This window comes from Balaenoptera acutorostrata, chromosome 20 (genome assembly GCF_949987535.1).
Source record: "Balaenoptera acutorostrata chromosome 20, mBalAcu1.1, whole genome shotgun sequence".
Taxonomy (NCBI): Eukaryota; Metazoa; Chordata; class Mammalia; order Artiodactyla; family Balaenopteridae; genus Balaenoptera; species Balaenoptera acutorostrata.
The window spans coordinates 7,319,387-7,332,056 of NC_080083.1; the positions used below are offsets into that span (position 1 = coordinate 7,319,387).

The 12,670-nt window shown below is 46.6% G+C and overlaps 1 protein-coding gene across 1 annotated transcript in view; it reads right to left on the reverse strand.

Moving 5' to 3' along the window:
• GLP2R (glucagon like peptide 2 receptor) overlaps nt 1–12,670 on the reverse strand; it is a 33,190-nt gene that overhangs the window by 14,974 nt on the left and 5,546 nt on the right. Inside the window, exons 5-6 of the mRNA XM_057536176.1 lie at nt 12,131–12,191; nt 9,426–9,495 (exon numbers count right to left, since the gene is read on the reverse strand). Coding sequence (XP_057392159.1) covers nt 9,426–9,495; nt 12,131–12,191 — 131 coding nt within the window. The remainder of the gene's footprint in view (nt 1–9,425; nt 9,496–12,130; nt 12,192–12,670) is intronic.

Here is a 12,670-nt window from a genome sequence, read left to right on the forward strand (position 1 = left end):
CATGTGGCTAGGAATATCAAGGTCACCCTGGACCCGCCATCAGACCCTTGTCCAGGGAAATCAGGGGCAGTTTGGTAGTCAGCTGGTCAGGTGGCAAGTGGTCAGGGAAATCCCCACTCTCCCTAAGGCCATCTCAGCTGAGAGCCTAGAAAGGACCCTGAAAAGCCACCTAGTTTATTCTTCTGCCTCCAGGAGACCCAGCAGCTGTCTGAGAAAGGCAAATGGAAGTTTACATTATTATTTTTATTTTTTTAATTTGTTTTGTTAACGTCTTTATTGGAGTATAATTGCTTTACAATGGTGTGTTAATTTCTGCTGTGTAACAAAGTGAATCAGCTATACGTATACATATATCCCCATATCCCCTCCCTCTTGCGTCTCCCTCCCACCCTCCCTACCCCACCCCTCTAGATGATCACAAAGCACCGAGCTGATCTCCCTGTGCTATGCGGCTGCTTCCCACTAGCTATCTATTTTACATTTGGTAGTGTATATATGCCCATGCCACTCTCTCACTTAGTCCCAGCTTACCCTTCCCACTCCCCGTGTCCTCAAGTCTGTTCTCTACGTCTGCATCTTTATTCCTGCCCTGCCCCTAGGTTCATCAGTACCGTTCTTTTTTTTAGATTCCATATATATGTGTTAGCATACAGTATTTGTTTTTCTCTTTCTGACTTCACTCTGTATGACGGACTCTAGGTCCATCCACCTCATTACAGATAACTCAATTTCATTCCTTTTTATGGCTGAGTAATATTCCATTGTACATATGTGCCACATCTTTAACCATTTATCTGTCGATGGACACTTAGGTTGCTTCCATGTCCTGGCTATTGTAAATAGGGCTGCAGTGAACATTGTGGTACATATATATATATTTTTAAATTTATTTATTTTATTTATTTTTGGCAGCATTGGGTCTTCTTTCTGTGCACGGGCTTTCTCTAGTTGTGGTGAGCAGGGGCTACTCTTTGTTGTGGTGCACGGTCTTCTCGTTGCAGTGGCTTCTCTTGTTGCGGAGCACAGGCTCTAGGCGCATGGGCTTCAGTATTTGGAGCACGTGGGCTCAGTAGTTGTGGCTTGCAGGCTCTAGAGCGCAGGCTCAGTAGTTGTGGCGCACGGGCTTAGTTGCCCCACAGCATGTGGGATCTTCCCGGACCAGGGCTCGAACTCGTGTCCCTGCCAATCCCCTGCATTGGCAGGTGGATTCTTAACCACTGTTCCACCAGGGAAGCCCTCATGTATCTTTTTGAATTATGGTTTTCTCAGGGTATACGCCCAGTAGTGGGATTGCTGGGTCATATGGTAGTTCTAGTTTTAGTTTTTTAAGGAGCCTCCATACTGTTCTCCATAGTGGCTGTAACAATTTACATTCCCACCAACAGTTCAGGAGGGTTCTCTTTTCTCCACACCCTCTCCAGCATTTATCGTTTGTAGATTTTTTGATGATGACCATTCTGACCGTTGTGAGGTGATACCTCATTGTGGTTTTTTTTTTCAAATAAATTTATTTATATCTTTTTAATTTATTTATTTATTTTATTTTTGGCTGTGTTGGGTCTTCATTGCTGCACGCGGGCTTTCTCTAGTTGTGGCGAGCGGGGGCTACTCTTCATTGCGGTGCGCAGGCTTCTCATTGTGGTGGCTTCTCTTGTTGCAGAGCATGGACTCTAGGTGCACTGCCTTCAGTAGTTGTGGCACGTGGGCTCAGTAGTTGTGGCTCACAGGCTCTAGAGCGCAGGTTCAGTAGTTGTGGCGCACGGGCTTAGTTGCTCCGCAGCATGTGGGATCTTCCCAGACCAGGGATCAAACCCGTGTCCCCTGCATTGGCAAGCAGATTCTTAACCACTGTGCCATTGGGGAAGCCCCCTCATTGTGGTTTTGATTTGCATTTCTCTAATGATTAGTAATGTTGAGCATCTTTTCATGTGTTTGTTGGCAATCTGTATGTCTACTCTGGAGAAATGTCTATTTAGGTCTTCTGCCTATTTTTGGATTGGGTTGTTTTTTTGATATTGAGCTGCATGAGCTGCTTGTATATTTTGGAGATTAATCCTTTGTCAGTTGTTTCGTTTGCAAATATTTTCTCCCATTCTGAGGCTTGTCTTTTCGTCTTGTTTATGGTTTCCTTTGCGGTCCAAAACTTTTAAGTTTCATTAGGTCCCATTTGTTTATTATTTTATTTCCATTACTCTAGGAGGTGGGTCAAAAAGGATCTTGCTGCGATTTATGTCACAGAGTGTTCTGCCTATGTTTTCCTCTAAGAGTTTTATAGTGTCTGGCCTTACATTTAGGTCTTTCATCCATTTTTAGTTTATTTTTGTGTATGGTGTTAGGAAGTGTTCTAATTTCATTCTTTTACATGTAGCTGTCCAGTTTTCCCAGCACCACTTATTGAAGAGGCTATGTTTTCTCCATTGTATATTCTTGCCCCTTTTGTCAAAGATAAGGTGACCATATGTGCGTGGGTTTATCTCTGGGCTTCCTATCCTGTACCATTTATCTATATTTCTGTTTTCGTGCCAGTACCATACTGTCTTGATTACTGTAGCTTTGTAGCTTTCTGAAGTCAGGGAGCCTGATTCCTCCAGCTCCGTTTTTCTTTCTCAAGGTTGCTTTGGCTATGCAGGGTCTTTTGTGTTTCCATACAAGTTGTAAAATTTTTTGTTCTACTTCTGTGAAAAATGCCATTGGTAATTTGATAGGGATTGCATTGAATCTGCAGATTGCTTTGGGTAGTATAGTCATTTTCACAATGTTGATTCTTCCAATCCAAGAACATGGTATATCTCTCCATCTGTTTGTATCATCTTTGATTTCTTTCATCGGTGTCTTATAGTTTTCTGCATACAGGTCTTCTGCCTCCTTAGGTAGGTTTATTCCTAGGTATTTTATTCTTTTTGTTGCAATGGTCAATGGGAGTGTTTCCTTAATTTCTCTTTCTACATTATTATTTTTAATTAACAGGTACTGAGTACTTACCATGCCAGGCACTGGGCTAACTTTCCATACATTATTTTATTTAATCCTCACAACAACCCTCTGAGGAAGCCACACTATTTTAATTCCATGATACAATGAGAAAACAGAGGCACAGAGGAGACAAGTACTATTCCCAAGCTCTCACAGCTAGTAAGTGGCTGAGCTGGTAATTAATTAAATTCAGATTTGTCTAATTACAACCCTCCCTTCACTTAAACAGAATCCCACACTGCCTCCCACTGTAAAGAACTCCAGGTCTATTGGTGTCGAACTTGAGGACCTGTTGCTGCCATGGAATTCACTGGAAAGCACACGTTCTCCACTCTCTAGATGACTTTCCACAGCTGTCATGAACTGGGAAAATGCGACCCTTGATTATCAGCTTTGGTAGAAATTTTAAAATATGTCTGCAGATTCTTCGACACTTCTCCCTTCAAAAGGCAGAGCCTAATTCGCCTTTTGTCTCTGGGATGTGAACTAGGTTTAGTTATTTGCATCTAATGAAAAGAATATGGTAGAAGTGACGCTGTGAGTTCTGAGGCTAGGCCCGCAAAAGGATGGCTTCCACCTGGTTCTCTCTCTCTCCCTCTCTCTCTGGGGAAAACCAGCCACCATGTTGTGAGGACGCCCAAGCAGCCCGTGGAGAGACCCATGTGGGGGGATTGAGTCCTCCGACCAACAACCAGCACCACTTGCCAGCATGTGTGTGAGCCCCTTGGAAGCTGATCTTCCAGCCCCAGGCTTCAAATGGCTGCAGCCCTGGCCAACCTCTAGATAGCAACCTCGTGAGAGATCATGGACCACTGGAAACACAGAACAGCAAGTGGTCAAACGTAAGCAGGGCTTGGAGAATGGGAACAGGGTTTATGAGACGTGAGACTGGAGAGGGAGGGAGGACCAGGTCCTGCAGAGCCTTTCATGGTCACACTAAGGAGTTTGGGTTTTCTTCTGAAAACAGGGATGATAGATTTCAAGCTGGCAAGTGACCTGATCAGATTTGCATGTCTGCATTTCAGAAAGATCATTTTAGCAGCAAGCGTGGAGACTAGATTGAATGAAGGCAAAGCTGGAGGAAGGGAGGCCAACCGGGAGGCGGTTTCAGAGTTCCTGGGGAGGATGATGGAGAGGTGACGTAAAGAGCAGCCCTGGTGGTTCAGTGATGGAGAGGAGATGGATTAGAAATTATTAAGGCGTTTGAGTCAGATGACCTTTGTTACCGGCTGGATGGGAGATCAAAGATGACCCCGAGGTTTCATGGTAGATCTCAATGTGTGGTAGTGCCATTCACCAAGAGAACGACCCCATGGAGAAGGAAGAGCGTTGTGGGGAGGGGAGGATCTAGTGGTTTTGGACACAAGAGATGTCCCAAGGCAGTGGGATATTTACGTCTGGACCTCAGCAAGGAGGCCCCAGTCAGAGCATGGGGCCGTTGGAGTTGGTGGGATTGTCCGGGGAGGCTGCGGACACTGGGAGAAAAAGAGGGTTCTGAGAATTCCCTTGTGATGAAGGGAAAGGCAGGGGAAGTGGAGACATCAAAGGAGACTGAGCAAGAGTAGCCAGGGCAGTCGGAGTGAACCACAAGGAAGTGGTTTCCTGGAAGCTCACAATGGGTAGAATTTTAAAAAGGTTTAAATGCTACAGTAAATTTAAGGCAAAATAAGACCACACTTAGCGACAGGGAGCTCACTTAAGAGAAGCTGCAGGAGACAGGAGACAGCAAGTGCAGACCACATTGAAGAGACTTGACTGCAAAAGGAAGCAGACTGATAGAACAGTAGTTGGCAAGGGCTGCGGAATGGAGATAATGTCTCTCAACTTAATTGTAGGGCTCATAGAGGTTTTGGGGTACAGTTGTTTTTAAAATTGAAAAGACTTAAAAATGCCTCTATGCAATGGAGAAAGAGCCCATAGAGACGGTGGTTGGGTGACAATTAATGGAGTAAAGTCTCTACAGACATTGAACCAGCACAATACTGATGTCCTTGTCTTAAACCACAGATTGAAACACGAGCTGCAGAATCCAACACGTACCTGTTATTACTTGTCTTACTGGCCTTGGGAGAATCAATGCGCAAAGCTAAGAGGATAGAGCTTCAGGCAAGAGGCTATTCATCCAATCCACAAGCCAACGGGGATAATGGAGATTCCCAGCCAAAAATATTTAGTAATAGAACACTTAAATACAAACTAAGTGTAACCAAGTAATTTATCCCATTTAATGGGATATCTGTTTTTCATCACAAAGAGAAAACGTTGTGTCCTTGGCTTAGTGACTTGTTGAACTCGGGCGTTTTTCTTACAAAGCAAGCCTAACACGGGAAAGGCACATATTTCAGTAAATTAATTTCAACCAGGACTGTCTCCTAGGAAATGAAGGCTTGTGATGAGAAGCGTGTTGATTCACTGTTCTTTTTGTCTTCCAGAGACCAGACAAGAGAAAATGGGCATCAACCACTGGGCTATACGAAGGCATCAACCACTGGGCTTCTTCACTGCCATGGGATGAAACACCAGCCTGGTGGACCACAGAACCTCCATCCATCCAGGTGTCCCAGAAGACAGGGGTCGGCAATCACATTTGGATGGGGCTGTTCATGATTTGTGCACCAGCAGGAAAGGGGCTGAAGGAGGATTTTTTTTTTTTTTTTTTTTTTTTTTTTTTGCAGCGAACAGAGGGTTTATTTGCAAGGCAGCCAAGCAAGGAGACAGGAGAACACATCTCAAATCCACCTCCCCAAGGCAAGAAGCTTGGGGTATTTATACAGGATAACCAATAAGGAAGCAGGGCGGTCTGAGGACTGGGGAGTGCGCAGAAAGATGATTAGAAAAAGGTACAAAAATCCTCGTTCCGCGCCAAGCGTCGGAAATTTTTAAAGAACCCAGCCAACTCCTCTTGGATTCTGTGACCAGATGTGGGGCACTTAGGACCCCAGCCATATAAGGCTCCTCTTCAGGTCCTAGACGATACAGAACGCATATGATCAGATGTACCATTCTTGGGGACATTTCTTTGGCACCACCGCAGCTGCCATGCTCATATCTGGGTCTACAAGTTGGCAGAGGTGGTTGCCAGCACGGTGGGGACTCAGAGGTAGGTCTCGTGTACCCCTAACTCCTCCATCTCCCCCCAAGCCCCTCCTCCCCTGGCCCGCTATATAGACGAAAATGCCTATATTCGAGCTACTCCTTTGGGTTAAAACCCTCCATCCCCAAGAGCCCTGCTGAAGGGCACATGCACTTAGCCTTAATAAAGGGTTCAGTCTGCAAGGAGGAAGAGTTCACCAGGCAGATGTAGGGCCATCAGGTGGGCATTCCAGGCAGAGAGGCAGCGTGTGCAAAGGCACAGGAGGCATGAACTTCAGGATGGGTTCGGGGGAACTGTGCATTTCTCCATATAAATGGAGCACGGGGTGCTTGTGGTTGGATGGGAATGACAATAGTACCGTATGAAGGAGTTTGGAACCACGCCCAAGGGCAGTAATGAGCCATTAAAAAGTCACACGTAGAAGAGAAACATAGCCCAATTTTGCTCAAGAAAGACCACTCTGGCTGCAATACAGAGGATGCATTGCCAGGGGCAGGAATGAGGAAGGGAGACCAAATAGGAGGCTTTTGCAAAGGTCTGCATGAGAAACCCCAAGGGGCTGAAGAAGAACAATGACAATGGATTGAGGAGAAGGAGAAAGCTTGGAGTGACCTTCAGAGGAAGAACTGACAAGACTTGAAGTCTGGCTAGAGGCTGCAGTGAGGCAGGAGATAGAAGCTAGGAGGGCGCCCAGGTTTCCGGCTTGGGTGCCTGGTAGATGGATGGTGACGTCATTCACGGTGGGGTGAACAGGAGGAAGAGCGGGTGTGGATGGGAGGGCACGGAACCGCTGTGAGCTAAGGTGATTCTGGCCATTTCTGTGGAGCTGGCCACGACTGGAGTTGTAGAAGCAACAGCAGGTGAAGGTCATTTCATCCAAGATGAAAAGACACAGCACATTCTCTGGTCCTGGCGGGAGAAAAGGTGGCTCTAGGAACTAGGAAGCACCTGGAGAAACCAGCACACAGGTCAGCCAGCCATGGACAACCAAGCAGCGAGGTCCAGAGCAATTGTTCCAGCCCTGGCCACGGATTACAATCACTGCCCGGGTACCACCTCCAGAATTTCGGATGAAATCCTCTGGGGTATGAGCCACCACGATGTTTCTAATGCACAGCCAGTTGTGAGAACCGCTGGTGTGTGGGCACAGAGCTTCACAAACATTATTGTGCACCCAGTGCCCAGGAATCCTGTTGCAATGAAGATTCTGATTCTGCAGGTCCGGGGCGGGGCCTGGGAACCTGAATTCAGAACAAGCACTCAGGAGGCCACACCTGAGCTTCTCCTTAGAATCCCTAAGCCACATCTGAGATCAATGAAACACAAATCTCGTGCAAGAAGAATTTTTCAAGATACCCAGGTGATCCCAAGAGCAACCAAGATGGAGAACCAGTGATGTAGCCTCTGGAAGACTGCACGCAGGGTAAGCACCAGGGATCCAGCTGGAGCGAGTCTGCACCCCATCCTAGGGAAGGCCATCCTGCTTCATTCTGCCTGGTTCATGAGAACCTTCCAGGGCCCGGGAGTGTGGGTCACAAGCATTTACTGAGTAAGTTTCTGCAGAGCCTGCCGTATGCTTGGGCTGGCCGCCAAGATGAATAAAACACAGGGCTTATAGTGACAGCACACGGGCTTTAAACAAATACTTGCAATAAAACATTGCTGGGGTCATAGCAGAAGTCGGTACAGGATCTGGGAAGGACACAGAGGAGGGTGTGACCATCTCTACTTTGTGGGGTGGGTGTCCAGGTGGATAAGATGGTGGAGGGAGGCGGTTCCAACCTGAGGAGGGTCCAAAGCAAGGTACTAACGCGTGAAAAGCCCACAGGCCTGCAGGCATGGGGGCTGGAGGCAGTAAGTGTTTGGGGGCAGCTGCACGATGCTGCGGTTACAGGTGCTGGTGTCGCCCGATGGGACCGAGATCTGGCCCCCACTGACTAACTCTGTGACTTCAGACCAGTCCTCAGCATCCTCGCCAATAAAAGAAACAATAGTAGCGCCTACCTCATGGGCTTGTTGGGAAGGTGAGACGAGTTCATACGCACAGAGCGCTTAGAAGAGCAGGTATGTAGGAGGCACTCAGTAAATGTCAGCCGGCCATTGGAGGCGGAGGTGGCCAGCCAGGAGCTGCGGCCGGGACCGCAGCGGGGCAGCGTGGCTGGAGAGGAGAGGGTGTGGGGAAGGGAGGGGCGGGGTGGGGGAGGCAGGGCGGGAGGCCGCGTCTGCAGTGGGCGTGGCCAGGGGTCATTTTGGGCGTCCGCTCTCAGCTGCGTGCGGCAGGACCGGAGGGGACATCACCAGTAGCATCCAGGCCACCGCTTAGAGCGTCTCCACGCTCTCGGTTTTCCTGCCCTTTCTACAAACATCTTCCCCTCCCAGGCACACTCAGGTCTGGGCGGAGAGTGCCCTTCAATTATTGACAAATATTGACATTCTTCTCTAAAAATAAGCCTTTTTGCTCTCACGAAACCACAAATGCCAGGTTATTTCTATAAAATGGCAAAAACGGAATGCCCGGCAACCCCTTGGAGAAGAGAGTGGGCGGCGCCTGGCTGGTGGGCGCCCAGGGCTGCTGGCCCTGCGTCCAGGCAGGAAGACCTCCCGCCTCCTCTGGGATCTTGCTCATCCTTCCAACTGTCTGCTATCTCCCTGCCCCTCCCCCGAACTTCTTGGGCAGATGTCTTCCTCACATGCTACCATCTAAAGGAGCTTTAGGACTCCGGCTTGAGCAGTCCCTCTGCACCCCCCAAATTCTGGGCCTTAAGGAATAAAGGGCCTTCTCCCGCAAGGTCTCAGCATCACCTCCTGACTCGAACCCCCATCACAGCTTTGGGTTAATAGCGATCGCATGCTTTCCTCCTCTAAAAGACGCTTCCTTAGTCTCCCCTCCCTCCTGCTGATGGTGGTAAATCCAAGCCCATAGCTTTGCTCTCCCCGGGCTCGTCCAGGACCGAAGGCACCTGCATCCCCAGGGTTTGTGCACATCACAGCCGGTTGACATGAGGTCACTGAGCTGATTACGGGTTTCTCTACATAGTTCGAAAACCCAGAGAGAAGGAGGCTTATAGTGTAAGCCTGGATTTAGGTACTGAACCAGAACAAGGAGACGTTTCTTTTTGGGGGGTAGGGGGGATAATACGGCACACTTACTTCTGCCTTGACATGACACCGAGGAGGAGTTTCTTACTTGCTTCTTCTCGTTCAACAGCTCCTACTCACAGCTCAGCGTCTCCATCTCAAGGGATCTGGCCCAGGTTCACTCTGAGCCAGAGAATCTGGTGGGCGGCAGGGGAGGGGACAGGGTCCTCCACAGCTGCTGAGCTCAGAGAGGAAAGAGGGTGGGTGGGATGGTCCTCACCGTTACACAAAGCAGCATGGGTCCTCGGATGATCCACCAGATATTCTTATTCCTGTTGGTTCCCCAGCACCTATGGCAAAGAGCGAGCAGTAAAAGACGACTTGCGTTTGAGACAAGGCTGAAGGTAAAGGGCCTGTGCCCTCGGAAGAAGGATGCTCACACTCAAAACTCACTTGGGGGGGGAGGGGGGAGGGGGGAGGGAGGGCCCAAATCCCTTCCTATTTGGTTGATACTGTGGGCTTTTTTTTTTTTTTTAACCAGGAAAGTGGTCTTCGTGCTAATAGCTTGGTGTGTATCCTTCCACATTTTTCTCCGTGTTCATACAAACATGAATTCTTAATTCTACAGGCACACCTCATTTTACTGTGCTTCACTTTATTGCACTTCGCAGATATTGCGTTTTTTACAAATTGAAGGTTTGTGCAATCGGTTTGACGTTTGTGCGTCGGGCAAGTCTGTAGGCACTCTCTTCCAACGGCATTTGCTCACTTCGTGTCTCTGTGTCACATTTTGGTTAATTCTTGCAATATTTTAAAGCTTTTCATTGTTATTATATTTGTTATGGCGATCTGTGATCAGTGATCTTTGATGTTACTATGGTAATTGTTTTGGGGTGCCATGATCTGTGCCCATATGAGATGGTGAACTTGATAAATGTGTGTGTTCTGACTGCTCCACCAACCGGCCGTTCCCCTATCTCTGCCCCTCTCCTCAGGCCTCCCTAATTCCCCGAGACACAGAAATATTGAAATTAGGCCAATTAGTAACCCTACAAAGGCCTCTAAGTGTTCAAGTGAAAGGAAGAGTGACACATCCCTCATTTTAAATCAAATGTTAGAAATGATTAAACTTAGTGAGGAAGGCATGTCGAAAGCCGAGATTGGCTGAAAGCTAGGGTTCTTGCAGCAAACAGTTCTTGAATATTTTTAGCTCACTGTTGGGAGAAACTGCTCAGAAAAAAAAAAGGTTCCTTTCAAAAATATGACTGCTCATTGACAATGCACTGGTGACCCAAGAGCTCTGATGGAGAGGTACAATGAGATTAATGTTGTTTTCATGCCTGCTAACACAACATTCATTCTGTAGCCCATGGATCAAGGAGTAATTGTTACTTTCAAGTCTTCCTATTTAACAAATACATTTTGTAAGGCTATAGCTGCTGTAGATGCTGACTCCTCTGATGGATCTGGGTAAAGTAAGTTGAAAACCTTCAGGAAAAGATTCACCATTCTAGACGCTATTAAGAACATTCATGATTCATGGGAAGAGGTCAAAAAGAAACATTAACAGGACTGTGGAAGAAGTTGATTCCAACCTTGATGGATGACTTTGAGGGGTTCAAGACTTCAATGGATGAACTAACTGCAAATGTGGTGGAAATAGCAAGAGAGCTAGAATTAGAACTGGATCCTGAAGGTGTGACTGAATTGCTGCCATCTCATCATAAAACTAAACCGATGAGGAGTTGCTTCTTATGGATGAGCAAAGGAAGTGGTTTTCTGAGATGGAATCTACTCCTGGTGAAGACGTTGTGAAGATTGTTGGAAAGACAACAAAGGATTTAGAAGATTACATCAAATAAGTTGATAAAGCAGCAGCAGGGTTTGAAAGGATTGACTCCAATCTTGAAAGAAGTTCTTCTGTGGATAAGATGCCATCAAATAGCGTGCATGCTACAGAGAAATCGTTCATAAAAGGAAAAATAGATGTGGCAAACGTCGTCATTTTGTCTTATTTTAAGAAATTGCTGCAGACCCTCCAACCTGTAGCAACCACCGCTCTGATCAGTCAGCAGCCATCCAGACCCTCCACCAGCAGAAAGATTACGACTCACTGAAGCCTCAGATGACGGTTAGCATTTTTTTTAGCAATAAAGTATTTTTAATCAAGATTTTTTTTAAGACATAATGCTACAGCACACTTCATAGTATACAGTAGCCCACGGATCAAGGAGTAATTGCTACTTTCAAGTCTTACTATTTAACAAATAGTTAACAAATATTTAACAAATACACAGTATAGTGTAAACATAGCTTTCACATGTACTGGGAAACCAAAACATTCACGTGACTCGCTTTATTGAGATAGTCACTTTATTGTGGTGGCCTGAACTGAACCCACAATATCTCCAAGGTATGTCTGTGTAGGGGATTTTTGGTGGTAACTATTTGGAGGGAAAGAAATGGAATTACTGACACACATTATTCAGCAACAAGCTTAACGACACGCTGTTGAGGTTTAGTCTCTAAAAGCCAAAAGGTACAGAACTAACTTGTTTTTTCAGTAGTTTTGTAATAGTCCACTATATAGGTATGCCACAATTTGTTTGATGATTCCCCTGTTGATGGATGTTCAGGGTTTTTTTTTTTTGTTTGATTGGTTTTGCCTTTTTTCCCCCACTGTGAATGCCATAACCATTCTTGTACCTATATTTGTATATACCCAGGGTCGCTGCTAACCTAAGCAGCCAATTTTTGTACTAATTTGTGCTGATTTTGTGCTTATTTGCATGTGTAACTAAATTAATAGACTAGTTTCTACAAGAAAGGTATTTGATTCTTTTATCTACACACTTAAGTATATTCTAGATGGCCAAAATGGAAGGGAGTGGATATTCTCTTTGGGAAAATAGTATATTTCCGTATATTGGGGCCTATCTGGGAATGGCGAGCTCATGGAAATGTAAAAAGAGGTGAATTACCTACCCTGTGTTCTCCAGCTGAGCACGGGCGACGCTCCAGGGTACCACGAAGAGCACCGGGAAGGCTGGGAGAAAACACGGAAATGGAGTCAAGGGCTGGCTGGCCACACTTGCCTACTGCCTACACTACCCTGATGGGCCAAGCACAACTGGTTGAAACTTATAAAACCCCAAACATCATAGAACTGGGGACAGTGAGAGCTGGAGAGGGCTACAGTGGCACAGGGCCGTTGATTGAGAAACCAGGAAGCAGAGAGGAGGACAGACTTGCCACATGCCACAGAGCAGCTTAGAGTAAATCCAAAGACAATTATCAAACCGCCTGAATCACCGGCCAAAGTTATGCCCTCTGAATGCCGCAGCCTCAACTTCCCCAAGAGTTTGTGGCAACAGGGGTTCCAGACCTCATCCTGGAGACTTAGTTGGCACATGGACTGAATGTTTGTGTCGCCTCCAAATTCATATGTTGAAGCCCTAACCCCCAACGTGATGACATTTGGAGATGAGACCTTTGGAGGTAATTAGGTTTAGATGAGGTGTGTGT